Source organism: Palaemon carinicauda, chromosome 41 (assembly GCF_036898095.1).
Source record: "Palaemon carinicauda isolate YSFRI2023 chromosome 41, ASM3689809v2, whole genome shotgun sequence".
Lineage (NCBI taxonomy): Eukaryota > Metazoa > Arthropoda > Malacostraca > Decapoda > Palaemonidae > Palaemon > Palaemon carinicauda.
The window spans coordinates 21,176,457-21,197,283 of record NC_090765.1 but is presented as its reverse complement, the minus strand read 5'-3'; the positions used below and the strand labels follow the sequence as shown (position 1 = coordinate 21,197,283).

Genomic DNA, 20,827 nt, shown 5'->3' with positions numbered 1-20,827 from the left:
ATTACTTTAACTTTGATTTATGGAAGTGATACAATACAGTATTTCTGTAGAAATTATATACAGTAGATTATTATAAGATGATAAAACAAAAATGAAATACGTACAGTACTGTAATTAGGAAGTAGGAAAGAAAAGAATGAATTAGACAATAAAGGGTAAAGAAAACAAGGAAATGGAGCCTTGTCATAATGTTCATGACTAACATCAAATAAGTTATAGGAGAATACAAAAAAAAAAAAAAGTTATTAGCATTGTAGAACTGGTATTAATACCTGTTCTGGCAGAAGTAAAGTGGATGAGCTGAAGCTGTTTACTGTAGCATTAGAAAATATATGCTAGTAAAAAAGAAATTAGTAGAAACTCAATACAGAAACACCAGGAATTAAGAGAAAGCAATATGTTGTTAGTTAAATTGTTACGTTAGTTCCTCATGGTTACGTTAGTTTAGGCAAGAAAGGTAAATTTAAGAATATTTGTGAGTCTTAAGTTATAGCAATCAGGTTTATTATACCACCAAACCTAAACTATTTTGTGCTTTCTTTTTGAGTTATTCAAGTTGTAAATTTAATCATATTAAAATGTGTTTTTTCAATATTAAACTTAGCCGGTGATTATATAAGCTGCAACTCTGTTGCTCGACAGAAAACTCTACGTTAAAAATCCGCCAGCGATCGCTATACAGGTAGGGGGTGTACATCAACAGCGCCATCTGTCGGGCAGGTACTCAGTACTCAATGTAAACACAGAACTCAATTTTCTCTCTGTCGGGCTACCGGCAAGACCTACTAATTCGCTGTGCTAACTGGATTTGTTTTCACAACTATTGGTGAAGTACACTATTCTAGTTTTGAGCTTTCGCTATGCAGGTGTTTTATCTTCATCTCAAAACTTGAACTCGTTTTGGATAGATTTAATTATGGTGACAAAGATAGTATGGACTTTCTTTCACTTTTAAATGGCCGACCCTTCCCTTAGACGGAAGTATGTTTAGGCTTTTAGTAATTATATCACGTTATAGATTTTCCTCTATATATTTTATATCTCTCCGCCTTTATTAGGCCTCTTCGATTAACTTTCCATTTTTTATAACCATATAAAAATAAATTTTAATGCTTTGTTTATATAGAACTTTCCTGAGAGTAGGCGGTCCTAACTTGGAAACCGAAGTTAATCAACGTTGAGCCCTTTATATCGTCTTTAGCTTTTAAAGAGCAAAGGATTTAAAACTTTTTAAATGTAATTTTTTATGAAAGAATTTCTTTGATAGTCTTCGTACTGTTTTCAAAGATGAACGAACGTTTAGTTTTTTATGCTACGCAGTTGTTGACGTTCAGGACGTTCAACATGCGCTCTATCGTTACGATAGAGAGAGAGTGTATCACGGTTTCACTTTGCAGTAAGAGTAAATCGATTCTAACGTTTTGTTCATTCTTTCTTAGCTTAAATGTTTTAAATTCTAATTTAAAGGAATTTTTTATTTGAAAAACCTTTCAGTTTTTTCCTTTAGTCAAATAACATGTTTTTTTTTGACGATATATAATTGGGCTCTTCTCTTAGGTGCGAAATCAAGAGAGAAAGAGAGAGAGAGATAGAGACGGAGGGAGAGAGAGGAGAGAAAACGTTCCGTTCAAGCGGGTAACGTTGTTCTCGTGTTACTCACGTCCCTAGTCGCTGTACGGGGAGGAAGGATAAAACGTTTTTAGGTTTTTATTCTCGTCCCCAGGCTATGTGCGGTGAGAGATTGAAAACGTAGTTATATGAACTAGTGTTTAGTCTCTTTCCCAGCCACTGATTTTTCTTTTTATCTTAAAATATGTTTTCTGTTTTTTGCTGGTATTATGAGCTTGCATTATACGACTATTTTCGCAATTACTACCTTTTAATGAAGGGTAGAATTGCGTGTTTCAGGTAGAAATAAGTGCAAAACAGAAAATCGAAGTGATAAAGTGATATGCGCAAAGTGTTACAGTGTTGCGTCCGAGGCGCAAAGTGTTACAGTGTTGCGTCCGAGGGTTCGTCTGTTCGTGCCTGTCGTTCACCTAGTCCGGGACCTCTTACAAGCTCCCAAGCCCATGGGAGAAGTAATGTCAAACGACTTATGGGTTCGAGAGGCCTTGACCAACGAACAGACGTTTTCCCTCTATGGTATCGGGTGTATCTTACCAAGATCTCCCCTACCATAAGACGAGAGAGACGTTGTTTCTCCTCGCCATCCGTAGGCTTTTCGCATAAGAAACCTGTCACAAGGTTTCGGAGCCCTTAAGCGAAAGTCAGTCCTTTCAGGACAGGTCCAGCATCCTGGTTACAGCCATTAGGACAGCTCTGACCCTATGCAGTCATCGGATAACTGCTCGCCGCCTAACAAAAGCGTAACACAGACTCCGAGAGAGTTTTTTTGTAGGCAAAGTGTTGCGGTCACAGACGTTACCCTCGTCTATTACCACAACCATTTCCGTTGATCCTTAAGGGGTTGTATGGCAAAACATGCAGTATATGCTTGCCTCCCTTATGGAAGACTATTCTGCCGATTAGTCCGTTGAGTCTAGCCGTTTATCTCATCGATATCCTGGCTTTCAGCCAACCTAACGTTCCTTTGTGCTTACTGTTGACGTTGGCGTAGCTTAGTCACGTCAGTCAGGTTGTTTAGAACCACACTCGATGCGGTCTCGTGTGGTTTTTCAGCCGCATTTGGACGTTAGGCCACTGGCTAAAGCTCCTGTTGACGTTCAAGACGTTCACTAACATCGGAGTTGACTTGTTTTGACGCTGTGCGTCAACCTCCGCATTCTAGAGTTGTTTTGACTGCTCAGTCTAGGCAGTCAAAGCAGTCTCGAGTGGACGCTGTGCGTCCTCACGCACCTGTTGTGGTTGACAGTTCAGTTGTTGACAGTTCACAGACTGTCAAGCAGTTACATGACGTTGCGTTCTGGTCCGCTACTAATGCACCAGTAAGAGACTCAGCTTTTATCGGACAAGGTTCCTGTAGATGAGGAAGTTGCTGTTCTCCCTCCTACTGATATTCCCTTGAGGACTCTGTCAGATGGAGAGGAGCCTAAAGCTGCTTAGCCTCCTATGGACTTTAATTAAATCATGATGATTTTTTTAAGGATCTTCGTCCGGATCTTTTTGTAACTGCTGCTCCTCGTTCGCCTAAACGTCAGAGCTTACACTAGGCCTAGCTACTTCGAAGCCGTTGTTTTTAAGCTAGTGAGTGCTCTCTCGCTCTCCTAGAGAGCGTTACGTTGGCTAGGCGACTGTTTTTTCACCAGGAGGAGTTTCGGGGATACAGCCTTTGCTTTCCCTTCTTTTAAACTGGTTTATAGAGCGAGAGTCTGATATGACACGAGAGAAGTTCTCGGCTTGGGAGTTCATAGCTCTGCCCAGATAGACTTCTCAATTCTGGTAGACTCTCCCTGGCGCCTAGCCAGGAGACGCTCCAAGTTGTTTACAGGTCAACTTCACAGCTGTTGTCGAGCCTTTGAAGTTTTGCTGTACTATTTTGTCACGCATAACAAGGCTTTCAGGGATGGTAAACGGTTCCGCCTCAGTCGCTAACCCCGTCTGTTGCCACACCTGCTCCCGTAGACCCTAAATGGGCTTTGCTGCAAGACATGCAGTCCAAGCTTGCGTCCTTGATAGAGGACTTAAATGCGGAGGAGAACCTTCTGGCCAACAACCTTCCAACCGGTCGGTTGTGCGCCCTGTTGACGCTGAGGTAACCTACTCGCGTCTGCCAGTTGAGGTGGTTACTCCACCGATGCGACCCAGTGTGGGTTGCCAGCCGCACGTTGACATTAAGCGACGCTCGGAGGTGGTTTTTGACGTTCAGGACGTTCAACAACCAGCAGAGGTGACTTGTTTTGACGCTGTGCGTCAACCTCAGCAACCCGGTAGGGTGTTGACTGCACAACCCAGACGGTCTAGACAGTCTCGGGTTGACGCTGTGCTTCCTCGCGCACTCATGGTTGTTGACAGTTCACAGACTGTGCAGCAGTTCCATGATATTGCGTCCGGCTCCGTCACGCATCCACCAGTGCGACCGGATTCAGCGAGCCAGACGTTGCCCACTCCGTTGCTGTTTCCTCATCAGTTTCGGATGAGGAACCCTCTGATGAGGACGTTGCTGAACAACAAGACGATCAGCCCCCAGCCCTGCTATCCATCCAGAAGATGCTGAAGAAGGAACGCTGCTCAGTCAGGCTGTGGATGAGTCTGGTAGGGACACTGTCATCCGTGGATCAATTTGTGTCACTAGGAAGACTACACCTCCGTCCTCTTCAATACCATCTAGCTTTTCACTGGAAAAAGGACAAGACGCTAGAAGCGGTCTCGATCCCGGTTTCCGAAAAGATAAAGTCTTGTCTGACTTGGTGAAAGGACAATATCAACCTAAGAGAGGGTCTTCCCCTGGCTGTTCAGACTCCCAACCACGTTCTCTTCTCGGACGCATCGGACGTAGGCTGGGGTGCGACATTAGACGGTCGGGAATGCTCGGGGATATGGAACTCGAGTCAAAGGACAATGCATTTCAACTGCAAGGAGCTACTGGCAGTACGTCTGGCCTGGAAAAGCTTCAGGTCTCTCCTTCAAGGCAAAGTGGTGGAGGTGAACTCGGACAACACCACGGCTTTGGCGTACATCTCCAAGCAAGGAGGGACCTACTCTCTGACGTTGTACGAGATCGCAAGGGACCTCCTCACCTGGTCAAAAGGTCTAGACATATCACTAGTAACGAGGTTCATCCAAGGCAACTTGAATGTCATGGCAGATTGTCTCAGTCGGAAGGGACAAATAATTCCAACAGAATGGACCCTCCACAAGGATGTATGCAAGAGACTTTGGGCCACCTGGGGCCAGCCAACCATAGATCTCTTCGCAACCTCGATGACCAAGAGGCTCCCAATATTTTGCTCACCAATCCCGGACCCAGCAGCAGTTTATATAGATGCCTTTCTCCTAGATTGGTCACATCTAGATCTATATGCATTCCCTCCGTTCAAGATTGTCAACAAGGTACTGCAGAAGTTCGCCTCTCACGAAGGGACAAGGTTGATGCTAGTTGCTTCCCTCTGGCCCGCGAGAGAATGGTTCACAGAGGTACTTCGATGGCTAGTAGACGTTCCCAGAACACTTCCCCGAAGGGTGGACCTTCTACGTCAGCCACACGTAAAGAAGGTACACCAAGGCCTCCACGCTCTTCGTCTGACTGCCTTCAGACTATCGAAAGACTCTCGAGAGCTAGAGGCTTTTCGAAGGAGGCAGCCAGAGCGATTGCTAGAGCAAGGAGAACATCCACCCTTAGAGTCTACCAATCGAATTGGGAAATCTTCTGAAACTGGTGCAAGTCAGTATCCGTATCCTCGACCAGTACCTCTGTAACTCAAATAGCTGACTTCCTCTTATATCTGAGGAAAGAACGATCTCTTTCAGCTCCCTCTATCAAGGGTTACAGAAGCATGTTGGCATCAGTCTTCCGTCACAGAGGCTTAGATCTTTCCAACAATAAAGATCTACAGGACCTCCTTAAGTCTTTTGAGACCACGAAGGAGCGTCGTTTGGTTACACCTGGTTGGAATTTAGACGTGGTACTAAGATTCCTTATGTCAGACAGGTTTGAACCGCTACAATCAGCCTCCCTGAAAGATCTCACCTTAAAGACTCTTTTCCTGGTATGCTTAGTCACAGCTAAAAGAGTCAGTGAGATTCATGCCTTCAGCAAGAATATCGGATTCTCATCCAAAATGGCTACATGTTCTACAACTTGGTTTTCTAGCCAAAACGAGCTGCCTTCTCGGCCTTGGCCAATATCGTTCGATATTCCAAACTTATCGTATGGTTGGAAATGAACTAGAAAGAGTCTTATGCCCTGTAAGAGCTCTTAAGTTCTATTTAAAACGAACTAAACCTTTACGAGGCCCGTCTGAAGCTTTATGGTGTTCAGTTAAGAAACCATCTTTGCCTATGTCAAAGAATGCTTTATCCTATTTTATCAGACTGTTAATACGAGAAGCTCATTCCCATCTGAATGAGGAAGACCAAGCTTTGCTGAAGGTAAGGACACACGAAGTTAGAGCTGTCGCAACTTCCGTGGCCTTTAAACAAAATAGATCTCTGCAAAGTATAATCGACGCAACCTATTGGAAAAGCAAGTCAGTGTTCGCGTCTTTTTATCTTAAGAATGTCCAGTCTCTTTACGAGAACTGCTACACTCTGGGACCATTCGTAGCAACGAGTGCAGTAGTGGGTGAGGGCTCAACCACTACAATTCCCTAATTCCATAACCTTTTTAATCTTTCTCTTGAAATGTTTTATTATTGTTTTTGGGTTGTCCGGAAGGCTAAGAAGCCTTTCGCATCCTACTTGATTTGGCGGGTGGTCAAAGTCATTTCTTGAGAAGCGCCTAGATTAAAGGTTTTGATGAGGTCCTGTTGTATGGGTTGCAACCCTTGATACTTCAGCTCCTAGGGGTCGCTCAGCATCCTAAGAGGATCGCGAGGCTCCGTAAGGAAGACGTACTTAAAAAGACAGAGTAATTGTTCAAGTCGACTTCCTTACCAGGTACTTATTTATTTTATGTTTGTTATTTTGAATAACTGCTAAAATGAAATAAAAAATCCTTAGCTCATAATAATGTAAACAATTATTGCTGGTCTCTACCCACCCCCCTGGGTGTGAATCAGCTTATATAATCACTGGCTAAGTTTAATATTGAAAAATGTTATTTTTATAAAAAAATAAATTTTTGAATATACTTACCCGGTGATTATATATTAAAGGACCCTCCCTTCCTCCCCAATAGAGACCCAGTGGACCGAGGAGAAAATTGAGTTCTGTGTTTACATTGAGTACTGAGTACCTGCCCGACAGATGGCGCTGTTGATGTACACCCCCTACCTGTATAACGATCGCTGGCGGATTTTTAACGTAGAGTTTTCTGTCGAGCAACAGAGTTGCAGCTTATATAATCACCGGGTAAGTATATTCAAAAATTTATTTTATTATAAAAATAACATATTACATACAAGTATCCTAAAACATGTCAAGAGAGTACCTCTCATGAAGTAATTGGATGTTATAATCTCTCTTAGTACTTTGTTTAATTGCTATGTTCAATCTTTATACCTTGTGAATAGAAAACAATATTAGAAATGTACAAGAGGGTGCAAAAAATTGATGAAATTAGGAACAGTATACCGTACAGTAATTGTTTTGTCAGTATTGATGTTATGTTCTTGAAAGTTATGTTAATTGAATTCAGAATTACGTGATTAACACAAAAAAGTATTTATTCCTACGCAGATACAAACTTCCAAGTCAATTATTGGGTTTCTTTTATGATTTCTATGGCCAGACAATAAAATAAAAAAAAAATGCTGTGTTGGTAGCCAACTGCTGCCCATAACGCGTCCCGCTTGTATCAACTATCAAGCGTTTACTCACAACGCTGAACACTTCTGGCCGTGTAAGGTAGTAGGACGTGCCTGTCTTCACTTCTACGATCAGACAACCACATTGCCAACTCTTCACCCTTTCAATGCTTGTACTCATATCTTTGACATTCCTTGTCACTTTCTTTTTAATTATTCGCGAGTTAACTGTGTGTGCCTTTCGACTATGTCGAATGTGATGCATTCCTGTCTGGGCCGTAATGGTCGCCCTCATGGTACCTTCAAAAGCTGGTAAGAAGTGGATCCTCACCTGGTATGTCTGTCGTGTCGAGGAAAAAGATGTTAGGTGCAATATTTAAGGAGTGGTCATCCTCTCAGTAGGATAGATATTGTTCTTGGCATAAGAAACTAGCCAAGAGATCTCTCCACTTCATTCTTCGTGTCAGGAGCCCTCTGAGGTTTCTGTCATGAAGGACGTTGGCTGTAATTTCATTAAAATGTTATCACCTAGAGTAGTGTTGATAATGTGCAATATAAAATTAATCCGGTTCTTATTGTGGATCCCCTGGCTACGGCAGCTGCGCTAAGCAAAGTCAGATCCACATGATGCTTCTATAACAAGCAAGGTTGGTGCTCCAGTTGCGATGTCTGTTCATGCCTTAGTTTCTTTAGTAGGGTAATTAAGACTGAGTAGCCTGTCACTAATGTGCCATTCTCTTGTAAGATATTTATCAGATCTCAAGCAGACTGAGATTGCATTTTGAGTGATCTTATACATTTGAATTGGTCAATATTGTATAAAAAGGTTGAGCCTGTCATTCTCTTAATTGAAAACCTTATAAACATAATTATAATAGCCGGGTTTTGTGATGTTTATAGACATATTTATTTGGATAAACAGAAGGCTTATCATCTTTTTATAAGTAATACAGGTGATCAGATTTAACTTCGAATAATTAGGGTATCCTCAACTGAGCGCTGTCACTCACAGAGCTTATGCTTCAACTAATAATGAAAATAATTTGACTATAGAAGAAACCCTTTCTGCTACAAGCCAGGAATATGAATTTGCACCTTTGATGTAGACTTAACTGTTTCTCGTTTGCTTAAAACAGATAGTCTCACTCAAGCACCACTTTTGACTGATGTGTTTGACAGTAAGCAGAGTAATGAGAAGCTTAATCTCCCTCTTTCCTGTTTTTCTGAAGCTAAACTAATTAGTTTCTATTTTCGTTCCAAGGAAATTTAAACAATTTTATGGGGCCTTGATGCTTATGCGGTTCCAGACCAAAACAGTACTTTCCTCTTTTTTTATAAAGACAGCTGATTTCCTAATTCTTAAGTTGTCTGCATATGTTTTGCAAGTTACTAGGCTCTTTTCACACTTGTTGGAGAATTGGTAATGTTACTCCTTTAGTTTAAAGTGTTTGTGGTAGCTCTATCCATGCTGATTACTGTCCAATTTCTATGAATTTAATATGGTCTAAAATCTTTTGGCGAAATGTTAAAGTAGGTGTTCTCTAATTTGCAATTTTAAGTGATTCCCCTCTTAGAATTTTAAGTGGTGTTCAAAAATCCATTAATTGAGGTCAGGAAGTGTATGATTGGATTGGCCTTGATTCAAGCTCTGCCTTTGACCTTGTTATTTCTGAGGCCCTTATTTTCAATCTTGAATAGATGAAAAAAGGTAGGGTCTTTTCTTAGCATAATTTTTTAGTTTTTAAGTAGGATTGTAAAAATTAGTCGTTGATGGGCCCATTACTTTTCACACTATATATGCATACTGTATGTGGTTTGGCCAAGAAAGCAAGCTTGTTGCATATGCAGATGATTCTATTCTCTTTGCATCTTGCATCAGTTTCATATCATGTGATTGCTGAATCCCTTGATAGAGATGCAGTTAAAATAAGTGTGTGGTGTAAATTATGGGGGAGGAAGTTAAACCTCCATAAAACTCGGTGTACAGTACAGTATGAGTGTATGTCGAGGAATGAGGCTCCACAACATCCAAACACTGCATTGACAATGTCTATTTAACTATTATATACACCTCATTTATAATTCTAGGCAATATTTTTTGGGCAAATATATCTCGTCAATTGCACAAAAAATGACATATTTGAAGTGTCAAGATTTTTGGTGATCAATCTATTCTGAGAAAATACTTAATGCTTTCATTCTACTGTTTTCAGAACAGAATTTTTTTTCCTGTCAGGTCTTGAGATACTGGCTCATCTTAATTTGCTGGACAAAAACTTGCAGTTTATGAAATTCCATAGCCCTGATCTAGATACTGATCTCTGACACTGTCATTCAGTTATATTTTTGTACTTTTGATAATTCTGACCATCATTTAGATTCATATCTTCTCATACTGTACATAGAGTAGTACTAGGTATGCAGTTAATTCTATCAGTTAATTTGATTCCAACTGTGAGCAGATTGTGGAATGATCTTCCTAATCTGGCAGTTGAATCGGTAGAACTTCAGAAATTAAAATTTGTTATGGTAAGGGCTTTCCTATTGAACAGGTTGACATAAGTTTCATTTCACTGTTTATATATGATAGACCTAACAGTATTTTAAAGTTGTTACTGATATTCATATATATTATTTGTTTTTAATGATTATCTTATATATTTCATTATTTATTACTGTATATCCTTTCAGCACTTGGCTGCTCTCCCTTTTGGAGTTCTTGGGTTTGCAGCATCCTGCTTTTCCATGAAATTGGCTAGTAATTATAATGATGACTATAACTGCATTCTTTCTCTTGAGAAATGCCTTATAAGGAAATTGCAAGTATTCTATTTGCTTTCTAGAAAACTTGCATTTTTAATCCTTCTTTCAGCCTCTTTTAGTTATGCTCTAGAAATCACCATGACCAAATATATATTTGGTCATACTTTCAGTATGGGTGAATCATCTTGGAATAATGTATGTAGGAATTTTTGGAAGTTATGAAGGCATAGCTAAGAATATACATTTGGCCTCAGATAGCAAATACATTATGGTACAGTTTTCATAAAAATTAAATAGGGATATTTAGGTTTGACAATTGCCTGTGACCTGTTTGGCCTCTATATGAGTGTCAGAAAGATTGTGGATATAATAAAAGCAATAAAGAAAATACAATATTAGTATTAAGCACTTCAGTTCATTACAGTGTACTCCATAGGGTAGTAATGATATCAGTTCAAATAAGTATTTGACTGTAAGCATTACTTAGAGGTCTTTTAGATTGTATTTATAGATTTTATAGATATCTGCTATAAAGCCCAGCAATGGGGCCTGTGAGGCTATTCAGCAGCCATATGTAACTCATTTAAAACCCTAGTTACAGCATGAGGTAAAAGTTGAAGAGATTGGAAAGCAAGATGTAAGAAAGGAAAAAAAATGGATTAGAGGTCTTTGCCGCACCTTTTAGTCCCCTAGCTTCACGCACCTTTTGTTCTTTTAGTAATACCTTCGTTCCCGTTTTTATGTCCAGTTTCTCAACTTCTACTTCTTAGTGCAACAGCAATATTTTACCCCAGTTGCACATAGGTGCTGAATAGCCTCCCAGGGCCCAATGTCAGCTCTTCTAGCCCAAAATTCATAAATCCAATCCATTACAGTCTGTGATATGTCTAAGATAAGATATATACCACATTTATGTGACTAAATTCATGGTGTAAAGGATACATTTGTAATAATCATGCTGTATATTCATTTCTCATTGTTAAAAGTGGAAAATCCATCCAGTATGACTTAAGTTAATGAAACATTCCAGGTTTGATGGTGCCCTAAATGTAGATTTGACAGAGTTCCAGACCAACCTTGTACCTTATCCTAGAATACATTTCCCATTGGTGACTTACGCTCCTATCATCTCAGCTGAGAAAGCCTACCATGAACAGATCTCTGTGTCTGAAATAACCAACTCCTGCTTTGAACCTGCCAATCAAGTAAGAATTTCCTTAGTAGATGAATATTTTCTTTCATGAAATTCTATATTTAGAATGACACTTTTCATTTGGTATTTATTTTACTTCTCATTATTTCTAAATATTTTCAAAGTATATTACTCTGTAATAATATATAATCAATGAAGGCAATATGGTTTAAATATTCATTTAAGACCACTTTGTATAGATTACCTTTTACTAAAATGTATTTTTTTTAGTTTTTGCGTATATATTAAGAAATCTGTTTTTAGATGGTGAAATGTGATCCAAGACATGGAAAGTATATGGCATGCTGTCTGTTATACCGAGGCGATGTTGTCCCAAAAGATGTCAATGCTGCCATTGCATCAATCAAGACCAAAAGATCCATTCAGTTTGTTGACTGGTGCCCAACAGGTTTCAAGGTAATATTAGTTCCAATTTCAATCACATTATTTTGTTATATCATCATCAGGTGAGTGAGTTGTTGTACAAAACAGGGTATCTGTAATTGGGATTCTACTGATGAAAGGATCAAGACCATTAAAATCATCCGTAAGTGTTTTTATACATACTGGTAAAGAATTATACTATTATTTAAATCAGTCGATAGATGGAAAAAAAGTTTGACATTCACCAGTCATGTCCTATTTTAACAGCAACTGTATATTGCTACCATGTTATTCCCTCAAATCCATATTACACTTATCTGAATTTACAAAGTAAGATTTTTGGAGAAGTTACAACACTGCTTTAGATGCCTTGATAATGTTTTCCAATTTCTTTTTTTTATTAAATTACCCAGTTGTTCCGTAATTGGAATACATACCTACGCTATTTATATGGGGTATTACTTGCTGCAAGGACGAGCCATTAAAATTTAGCGAGGGTTAACTACCCATCCTGCTAGTTAGCTGGGATAGCTCGCTACTTCTCCTGCTCACACACCTGAGACTGAGCTTACTTTGCTTTTTGTGCTGTGTGTGACAGCATAATACGATAAGTTCTCAAGGATGGAGAACCTTCCCTTCCCCCCCTTGGCCCCCCCCCCCCCTTGACCATCAGTCATCTCGTTGGCGGATAGCCTTCCATGTGACTCAACCGCCGCCGAAGGCTAATCGTCATTGTTTGGATACTCCACCGTTCAACTGTTGTCTCCTTCCCAGCTATGTGGACTCTGCTGGGGGAAGGGAGTGTGGCCTTTTCAGAGCTTGGCTTCAGTCTTACTCTTTCTCAAGGTCTTCACCGTTCACCTTTCATGAGTGGCCGGCAGTACTGTATACTCTGTGGAGGGAGCACTTTTCCCGTTCGTGGGTTAGGTTGCGCTTCCGAATGGTTTCTTCATTAATTAAGTGAAATTGTAATTGTTTGTAATTTAACTTTTCAGCTGGAGGGACGAGTGGTTCTTCCGATTAGTGAATATTTTTAGCTCATCATCTCCTCCTATGCCTATTACCGCAAATGGTCTCGGTTAGATTTTGGCAGTTATCTTTATCGAGCTTTTAATTCAATACTTTTCCTTTCATCATCTCCTACTTTGCGCTGCATAGTCCTCAGCCATGTAGCCCTGGGTCTTCCAACTCTTCTAGTGCCTTGATGAGCCCAGCTAAACGTTTGGTGAACTAATCTCTCTTGGGAGTGCAAAGAGCATGCCCAAACCCTCTCCATCTACCCCTCATCATGATCTCATTTTTAGCTGAATTGGTTAATTGTAATTCTTGTTTTGTTTCAGTTTTTACGCTGCTGCTCTCCTACCATCGATGTCGGCCGGGAAAAGGAGGGTGCAGTCCTTATTTTGTGTCTGTTCTCTTGGAGGACACCTTTTCTGTCTGCGGACTAGGTGCTCCCCCGAGGGAGTTTTTGTTACATAATTTATTTTATTTTTTTTCAGTTAGCGATGCCGTTCTTCTTTGTTTGACTAAGATAGAAGAGCAGTGCCGTTCATGCCTGGGTAATCTACTGTCACTGCGCTATCACTTTCCTGTCCTTCTGCGCCATAGGCAGCTCCTGATTAGCACACCATATTCAAGGAACTGGCTGCTTAGAGATCTGCCTCCAGGGGTTGGACTACCATCCATTCCGAGGGAAAACTTCCCTTCATCATCTTCATCTCTTCACATCGACACCAATTGCTGTTGCTGTTGCTTCGCCTAAGACTACGTTCCCCCCTTTGCCGAGTCGACTTCCGTCGGGGGAAGAGCAAAGTCCGAGGCAAGTCTCTCCTGCGAGTGTTCACCTCTCTCGGAGGCCTATTGCCGTTGATCAGCTTGTTGATCCTCCTGCCCCTTTGGTGTTTTGTCACCGTGGTCTTTGACTCCACCGTTCCCAAACACCTGGTTCTTCAGACTCGCACACTCGTCAACGAACTCCAGTTCGTGACACACCGTTGAGGTCTCGTTCGCGAGCCTCTGCCGTGGATACTTGCCCTTGTAAAGGGCACATCCCGTATCCAGACCTGTTCCGACCTATTGCGACCTATTGCAACTCTTCTTTCTCCAGTCTCACCGATTGCCGATCACCAGCACGCCGATTGCCAGCTCCCCATTCACCTACTCGTCAATGAACCCTGGTTCATGACGTACCGACAAGGGGGGGGGGTCTCTCTCTCTCTCTCTCTCTCTCATATATTTATGGTTAAGTAGTTCATTCTTATAACAACAATCAAATCACAGAAACACTGCATCATTACTCGATCTTGGGAATAATAAGATGATGCATAAATTGCTCGGTTTGCCAGCTCGCCCTCCTCCAGTAATATGACGTGACCAGACGTATGACGTCAACTCAACAAAGCATGACTTTGCAAAGTATGTAGAACCCATTCTGTTTTCTTGCAAGAAAAGAATGAACTTATCTCATTTTTATGTGAAAGAAAATATATTTCTAAGAAAATATTTGTACTATTATAGTACTTTATATTGATCTACTATCTGAGAAGTAACAAGTAAAGTAAAAATAGCATAGTAAAATTTGCAATAAGTAAACTCATAACCAATACAGACCCATGAATACTTTGTATCGTTACTAATAAAGCGGAACTTCGGTACTTTAACATTTCACAAGTCGAACAATTCGGTATTCGACCAAAAATTTTGAATTGAAAATGTATATGAATCCGAAAAGATTTACGGAACTCCAACAGCAGTCAGCCGAACAGCGTCCCCGCCAATTGCACGGCATCACTTTGAGCGGGCCTGCTATTAAAGGAAGACTCACGCAGTGTGTTGTGTTGTAGATTATGCTGATCTGAATTTTTTTTTTTTTTTAAATAAACTCTAGCTGTTAATTGTGGGTCCATAGAAAGTCAGAAGTGAACAGAAAGATAAGAGGAAGACAGTGAGAAAAATAATTGAATTAAAAACATGGAAACTGCATTCGTGTCTCGGATCTCCCTTTTCAGTACTGTACGGCATTCTCAAATCGACGATTTCAACTTCCATGAAGAACAAAGACGTGATAAAGGCAGCTAATGTTGCAAAAAAGTGTGACTGATAACTAAGCAAAGGTCTCAAGTAATTGAAGAAATGGAAAAGCTGCTACTTATATCCATCATGGAAAAGGAGTTAGCTGGTGATAGCATTAGTGAAGCTTATTTTTTGTGAAAAAGCCTCACAGATTTAAAGTGACCTTGAAAAGAAAACGCATAGTACAAGTGCCGAAAGTGATTTATTTACGTTCAAAGCCAGCAGAGGTTGGTTCGAACAAAGCTGTGGCTGAAAGTTTTGTGAAAGAATTTAATGACCATATAAAGGAAGAACAGGTTATAAATTGTGATAAGACCGGGCTATTCTTGAAAAATATGCTGGCCAGTATGTATATGTATGTATATAACATAGGCTTGTGCCCGGGCACAAGCTTATGAAGGATAGGCTCACTCTTTTAGAGTGTGTAAATGCTAGTGGTGAGTGTAAGATGAAACCTTTGCTTGTGTATCATTCATACAACCCCCTTGTCTTCAAAAAGAACAATCTGTGAAGAGTAAATTGCCTATGTGGCGCGCAAACACAAGGCTTTGGTTACCAGACAATTTTTCAATGAGCAAGTCCAAAAAGTTTTTGCCCCCAAGTGAAAGAATATCTTACGGGCAGTTAAGTTGCCAATAAAATGCCTCTTAATCATGGACAATGCTCCTGCTCAAACCCCCCCCCCCCCCCCCTTCCAGGTTTAGAGAATGATTTAGTTGATGAATTTAGTTTCATCAAAGTGAAATTCCTACCACTGAATAGGACACCTATTCTTCAGCCCATAAACCAACAGGCAATTTCGAATTTTAAGAAATTGTACACAAAAGCCCTCTTCCGGAAGTGTTTCAAAGGGACAAATGACACCCAGTTAACACTTGGAAAATTTTGGAAAGAACGCTTGGTATCCTGAGCTGTGCAAATCTAATTAAGAGTGCTAGGAGTAACATAACTTACCATACATTAAATTCAGCAAGGCGAAAACTTTGGTCTGAATTAGTACTGGAAGGACTGAGTTAGGGCTTTCAGTCTGAATCAATTTCTTCTGTCGAAGAAATTGCTGTTATTGTTGAGCTTGTCGAAGGCCACTCTACTTAATTAACCATCAAAGAGTTGTTGCACTTGCAACAACATGAGCAGAAGGATATGGTTGAAAAACTGTCGTCAAAAGAGGATGAAGGAAGGGAAGAGGTTCCGAGTGCCTTAATGAAATGTTCGCAAAATGATAAACTATAGATTTTTGTTGAAAAATATCACCCGTATACAATTGTAGTAAATTGTTCCGGGAACATTTTCAATGAGTGTTATGCACCATTTAGGAAAAATTGTGCAACAAAGGAAGAAACAACTTAATATGGATAGGTTCTTAGTTGTAGAAAAAGAAAAGCAACTGCAGAGATTGATGCAAAGTAAAAGAGGCAAAAGGGTTTTTTCCCTTTTGCCTCTTTTACTTTGCATCAAGGGACATTTACCCACTGCTTTTATGGAAGGGGATTCCCCTTCAAAGCAGAAACCCTACCCCTTCCTTCTCTCCACATCCATTCCCGTATGCCATCACACCGCAGTTAAAATGATAAGCAAATGATACAAAAAGTTTAAATTTACTTCAAGTTTTTAGTTTCAGTTTTAATAGTTTAGATACACATTTTCACATATTGATACAGTATTTAGTTTTAGAATGTGGACATTTATCTGGTACTTGGGAATGGATTAATCTAGTTTACAATATGTCTTATGGGAATAATAGTTTCAGTTTTCGAACCAATCGGTTCTCTACCACAATTCCTGAACAAATTATGGACGAGAAAGAACCAAGGAATTACTGTAAAGTATTACTTGGTAGCTTACTGGAAGGAAATCACTATTTACCCGCCCCCTTTACATCTGAAATATGACGTCACCAGACACACATTATGAACTAGACAAATACTAAAACTTTTCTTAATGTATTTTTTATTTAAAATGGACATGTACACCAAGAGGAATTAGTTCATTTTTATAAAAGAAAATAGATTATTTGTTCCATTGGTGTACTATTTCCGACAGATTTGTGACATCATCACCGTCAAAAAATGGGTGTAAAGCTGAATAGTCGTAAGTCGATGACTACCAGTACTTACAAACTGGACAAAGCACAGAACCAGGGGAATATCTAGATGAGAATGAAAGGATAACAGACCTAAAATCAGACTCCCTTTTGGTGATTGAACTTTCCTGAGCTCAATTTTAGTGCCCTCAAGTTGATGAAGCAATAGGGGCCGAACATCTAAAGAGCAAGTTTGAGAATGTGGCGAGAGATGTTCTCAGTAGGGTCACTAATGTGCCTGTCACTGGATGGACAGGAGCTTTGCTGCCAATTGTGATGTGGCATCTTGGTATCCTGGTGCATATATGGGTGCTGAGAGCAGTTCTGTAAAGTCTCCTGTAACAATCCCTTATTGCCACAACACATAGGAAGGTCTTGGCAAACAGGACATCTTGTGTTGTACTGTAACAATCCCTTATTACCACAACACATAGGAAGGTCTTAGCACATAGGACATCTTGTGTTGTACATTAATCTTAGCATATGTTTAGATCTAGTGTTGTATTATGTTTCTTGGCATGTTTGAAGATCTTGGTGCATGAAAGGGTCTCGGTGAGTTAGAATTTTTTTAATTTTTTTTTATTGCATAGACTGAGAGTTTAGGAAGAACGAGTCTGAGGTTTACTGATCATGCAGAGACCCATAACAAGGTGACCTAATGTGTAACCCAAGTGTGTGGAGAATAATCTTTCGCTAATCAATAACAAAGGGATAATCACAAAGAGAATTAGGATCCTCTTCACACTCACAACGGAAGATCGTGTCGCTCATACGATCTTAGAGAACAATTGTAGGGAAATTTTTAACTGTCCCATGAATGTCCAGATACATTACCTGTATGTACTGTCTCTCCCTTGTGTACACAAGGAATATATACCAAAATCTCTTCACTGGATGGATATGTTCTTTTTACACACTATCCTTCCCTTGCCTAAGCTGGAAAGGATCAGTCAGTGTCACACTAAATTGCAGATGATCGGTCATTTTGGACTTATACAACTTTGTCTTTAGGCCAGAAATAGCAGCGTCCACTGGTTCAGCCAAGGGAACTCTGTTCAATACAAAACTTAGAACAGGGAGCAGAGTAATGCTTATGGATAGTTTTTCTTGGTGTGGTATAGTTTTTGGCAATTGCTGCCTATTTCTCTCTTCAGAGAAAGGTCAATCAGTTACCCAGCACTCTTAGTAGTTGAGTTACCTTATCACCGCTTGCAATTTTCAATGCTTCAACGTAGCTGTTGATATTTCATGAAAAATTTGGGAGTAATTTGTATTTTTCTTAACATAAAACCTGGAGTTCTTTAGGAGTGCATTATTATTTTGGCAAAGCTGAAAACTAGTCTGAACTGAAGTTAAACATGGTTTAACTACCTACTGCTAGTTAGCGGGGTATGCTTAACCCCCCCTCCAGCATTGGTGACTAACCATCACATATTAATTAATTAGTAAAGGATTTAAGGGTGTTGGCATTAGTCGGATCAGTATGATTAAAGACCTCCAGGTTTGTATGATCTGGAAAATACAAATCACTCCCAAATCTGTTCCGATGCAAAATGCAAACCTTAGCCTCTTTAAGAGTGTAGACTCGCCTTTAGGTGGATGGAAGTCCTGTCAAACTGGCTGGTAACTGTCCCAGGATGGCCTCTAGTTCTGTATAAATTTTGAGGGATCCTCGCACCACGTTTTCCTCTTTAGATGACGGCCTGAGTAATCAATTGCTGGAAGGGAAAAAAGATTTTGTTTTTATCCAAGGGATTAACAGTAAATTGCATCAAAATCATAAACCAAACCGCCTGCCCCTGTTGGAGGTCGGGATCATAACCTCCTCCTGGGTAGGTGGGCAACTTACAGAGCATGATAAGCGCCCGCAGAAAATCTAGGTCAGCTTTGCAGAGTCCCTCGGATGCTGAACCCCAAGAGAGGGGAGGAAGAAAGTAGGAAGTAGCCAGTCACTCTCACATTCATCCTAGACTTAACAGCGGGTAACCTCCACCCTCGATCTTCTGCTACTTGTCCCCAAAGGGAGCCGAGGTGTTAGTTCACGTTGTGATCTGCCACCACCGGACCAATTGAGAATAGTCTAGGCTCCTGTGGGTTATGTCCTGCAGGTAATGAGCAGTAAACGTTGTTTAGCGTTTCCACCTGCCTGTGAGTAGTACCTGCTGTATTGAGAGGTTCTTTCTAAATGCCAGAGAGGTGCTAACCCCTCTGACATCATGTGCACAGGGGCATCTACTTGATTGTATGGCACCCTGAGCCGTGGCTCTTTCAATCACACACCTGATCCACGAGAAGATAGAGTTCTTTGTGACTCTCCTCTTGATTCTTCACGTGCTCATGAAGAGCCTGTTAATATGAGGTCTGGCCTCAGCGCTCTTTCGGGGCATAGTAACAGTTGATCAGGATTGTCTGTTACTGACCAAAGACTCAATCTGGAGGGAGCCAAACCTGGCATCAGCTACCACTGGATTTAAAGTATAAACTCCTGAATGAAACTGAGTAACCTGTCCTAATACCCTCGAATGGTTATGTCGGAGAAAAGGCTGTGAAGCATGCTAACTCTGCTTGAAAAAGCCAAGGCTAACAGAAAAGCCATCTTTAGAGCCAAGTCCTCGTCCGAGGCTTGTCTTAGAGGCTCGTAAGGGCTCCTTTCAGGTGTAAGACCTTGACAACGTTCCAAGGGGGTGGCCTAACTTTCGACTGAGGGCAAGAATGCTCAAAGTTTCAAAGTAGGCGGGACAATTCTGTCGAGGAGGAAATGTTCACTTCGTTCAGTTCAGAGACCAGGCTTAAGGCCGAGAGAAAGCCTTTAACCACTTAAACCGAATAGAGCTTTTCCTCCCTGAGGTACAGTAAAAACTTCGCTATTGCTAGAATAGAGGCACTGAAAGGATGGATACCCCTTCCACGACACCAACCACAAAAGACTTGCCACTTTAACTGGTACACTGTAGTCGATGAATCCCGGAGGTATCCTGACGTGTCTAGCAACAGACGTCGAAAAGCCTTTCCTTTCGAGGAGTTGCTGGACAACCTCCGGGCGTGAAATCGTAGCGATGTCACTGCTCTGTGGAAAATCTTCATGTGTGGCTGTCTAAGTAGATTGGAAAGTGGGGCAGTTCCCTTGGTCTCCATGAGCAGATGTAGATGGTCGGGAAACCTCTTTGCATGCTACCATAGTGGAGCTATTAGGGTCATCATCAGATCTTGAGATGTCCTGACCTTGTTCAGTAGCCTCCTTACTAGGCAGAAGGGGAAACGCATAGAAGTTCATGTTGTCCCACAGATGTTGGAAGGCATCCTACCCGAATGCCTGTGGGTCTGGTACTGACACTGGAAGCTTCTGGTTGAGAGAAGTCTCAAACAGATCTATCGTCGGCAAACTCCACAAAGTCAAGACTTTGTTGGCTATCTGTTAATTCAAAGACCACCTGCTTAAATTGTCCAGCAGCACCTTCTTGCCCGGGATGAAGTGGGCTGTTAATGTTACAGAGTTCTCTTCCATCCATCTTAGGATTTCTACAGCTAGTTGGCATAGGAGGTGAGAAAAAGAGCGAACTTGTTTGTTTATGTGAGCTACCACTGTAGTGTTGTCATCCATCAGCACTGTGGTGCCCTGGAAGGAGCTGATGGAAATGTTTTAGAGCCAGAACAGGAGCTCTCATTTCCAGGAGGTTGATGTGGCACCGCCTTTCGGATTCAGACCATAGCCCAGATGCCATCAGGTGTAACAGATGAGCCCCCACCCTTCTTTTGATACATCCTTGAAGAGCATCAAATCTGGGGGAGGAGGAAGGTCTACTCCCTGGTGTAGGTTGGTGTCTAACACCCACCAGATCAGGTCTCTCTTCTGCTCGGTTCCTACTGGCGGTAGTATGTCCAGGGGGTCTGTCTGCCGAGTCCAAAAGGTCTTCAGCTGCCACTCAAGTGACCGAATGCAGAAATGGCAGTGAGGAACCAAGTTCT

At 41.0% G+C, this 20,827-nt stretch overlaps 1 protein-coding gene across 3 annotated transcripts in view; it reads left to right on the top strand.

The window, feature by feature from the left end:
- LOC137632294 (tubulin alpha-3 chain-like) overlaps positions 1-20,827 on the top strand; it is a 112,580-nt gene that overhangs the window by 79,925 nt on the left and 11,828 nt on the right. For all 3 annotated transcript variants that reach the window (XM_068364201.1, XM_068364200.1, XM_068364199.1), the window contains 2 exons: positions 11,161-11,335; positions 11,587-11,739. In XM_068364201.1, the coding sequence (XP_068220302.1) occupies positions 11,161-11,335; positions 11,587-11,739 (328 nt within the window). The remainder of the gene's footprint in view (positions 1-11,160; positions 11,336-11,586; positions 11,740-20,827) is intronic.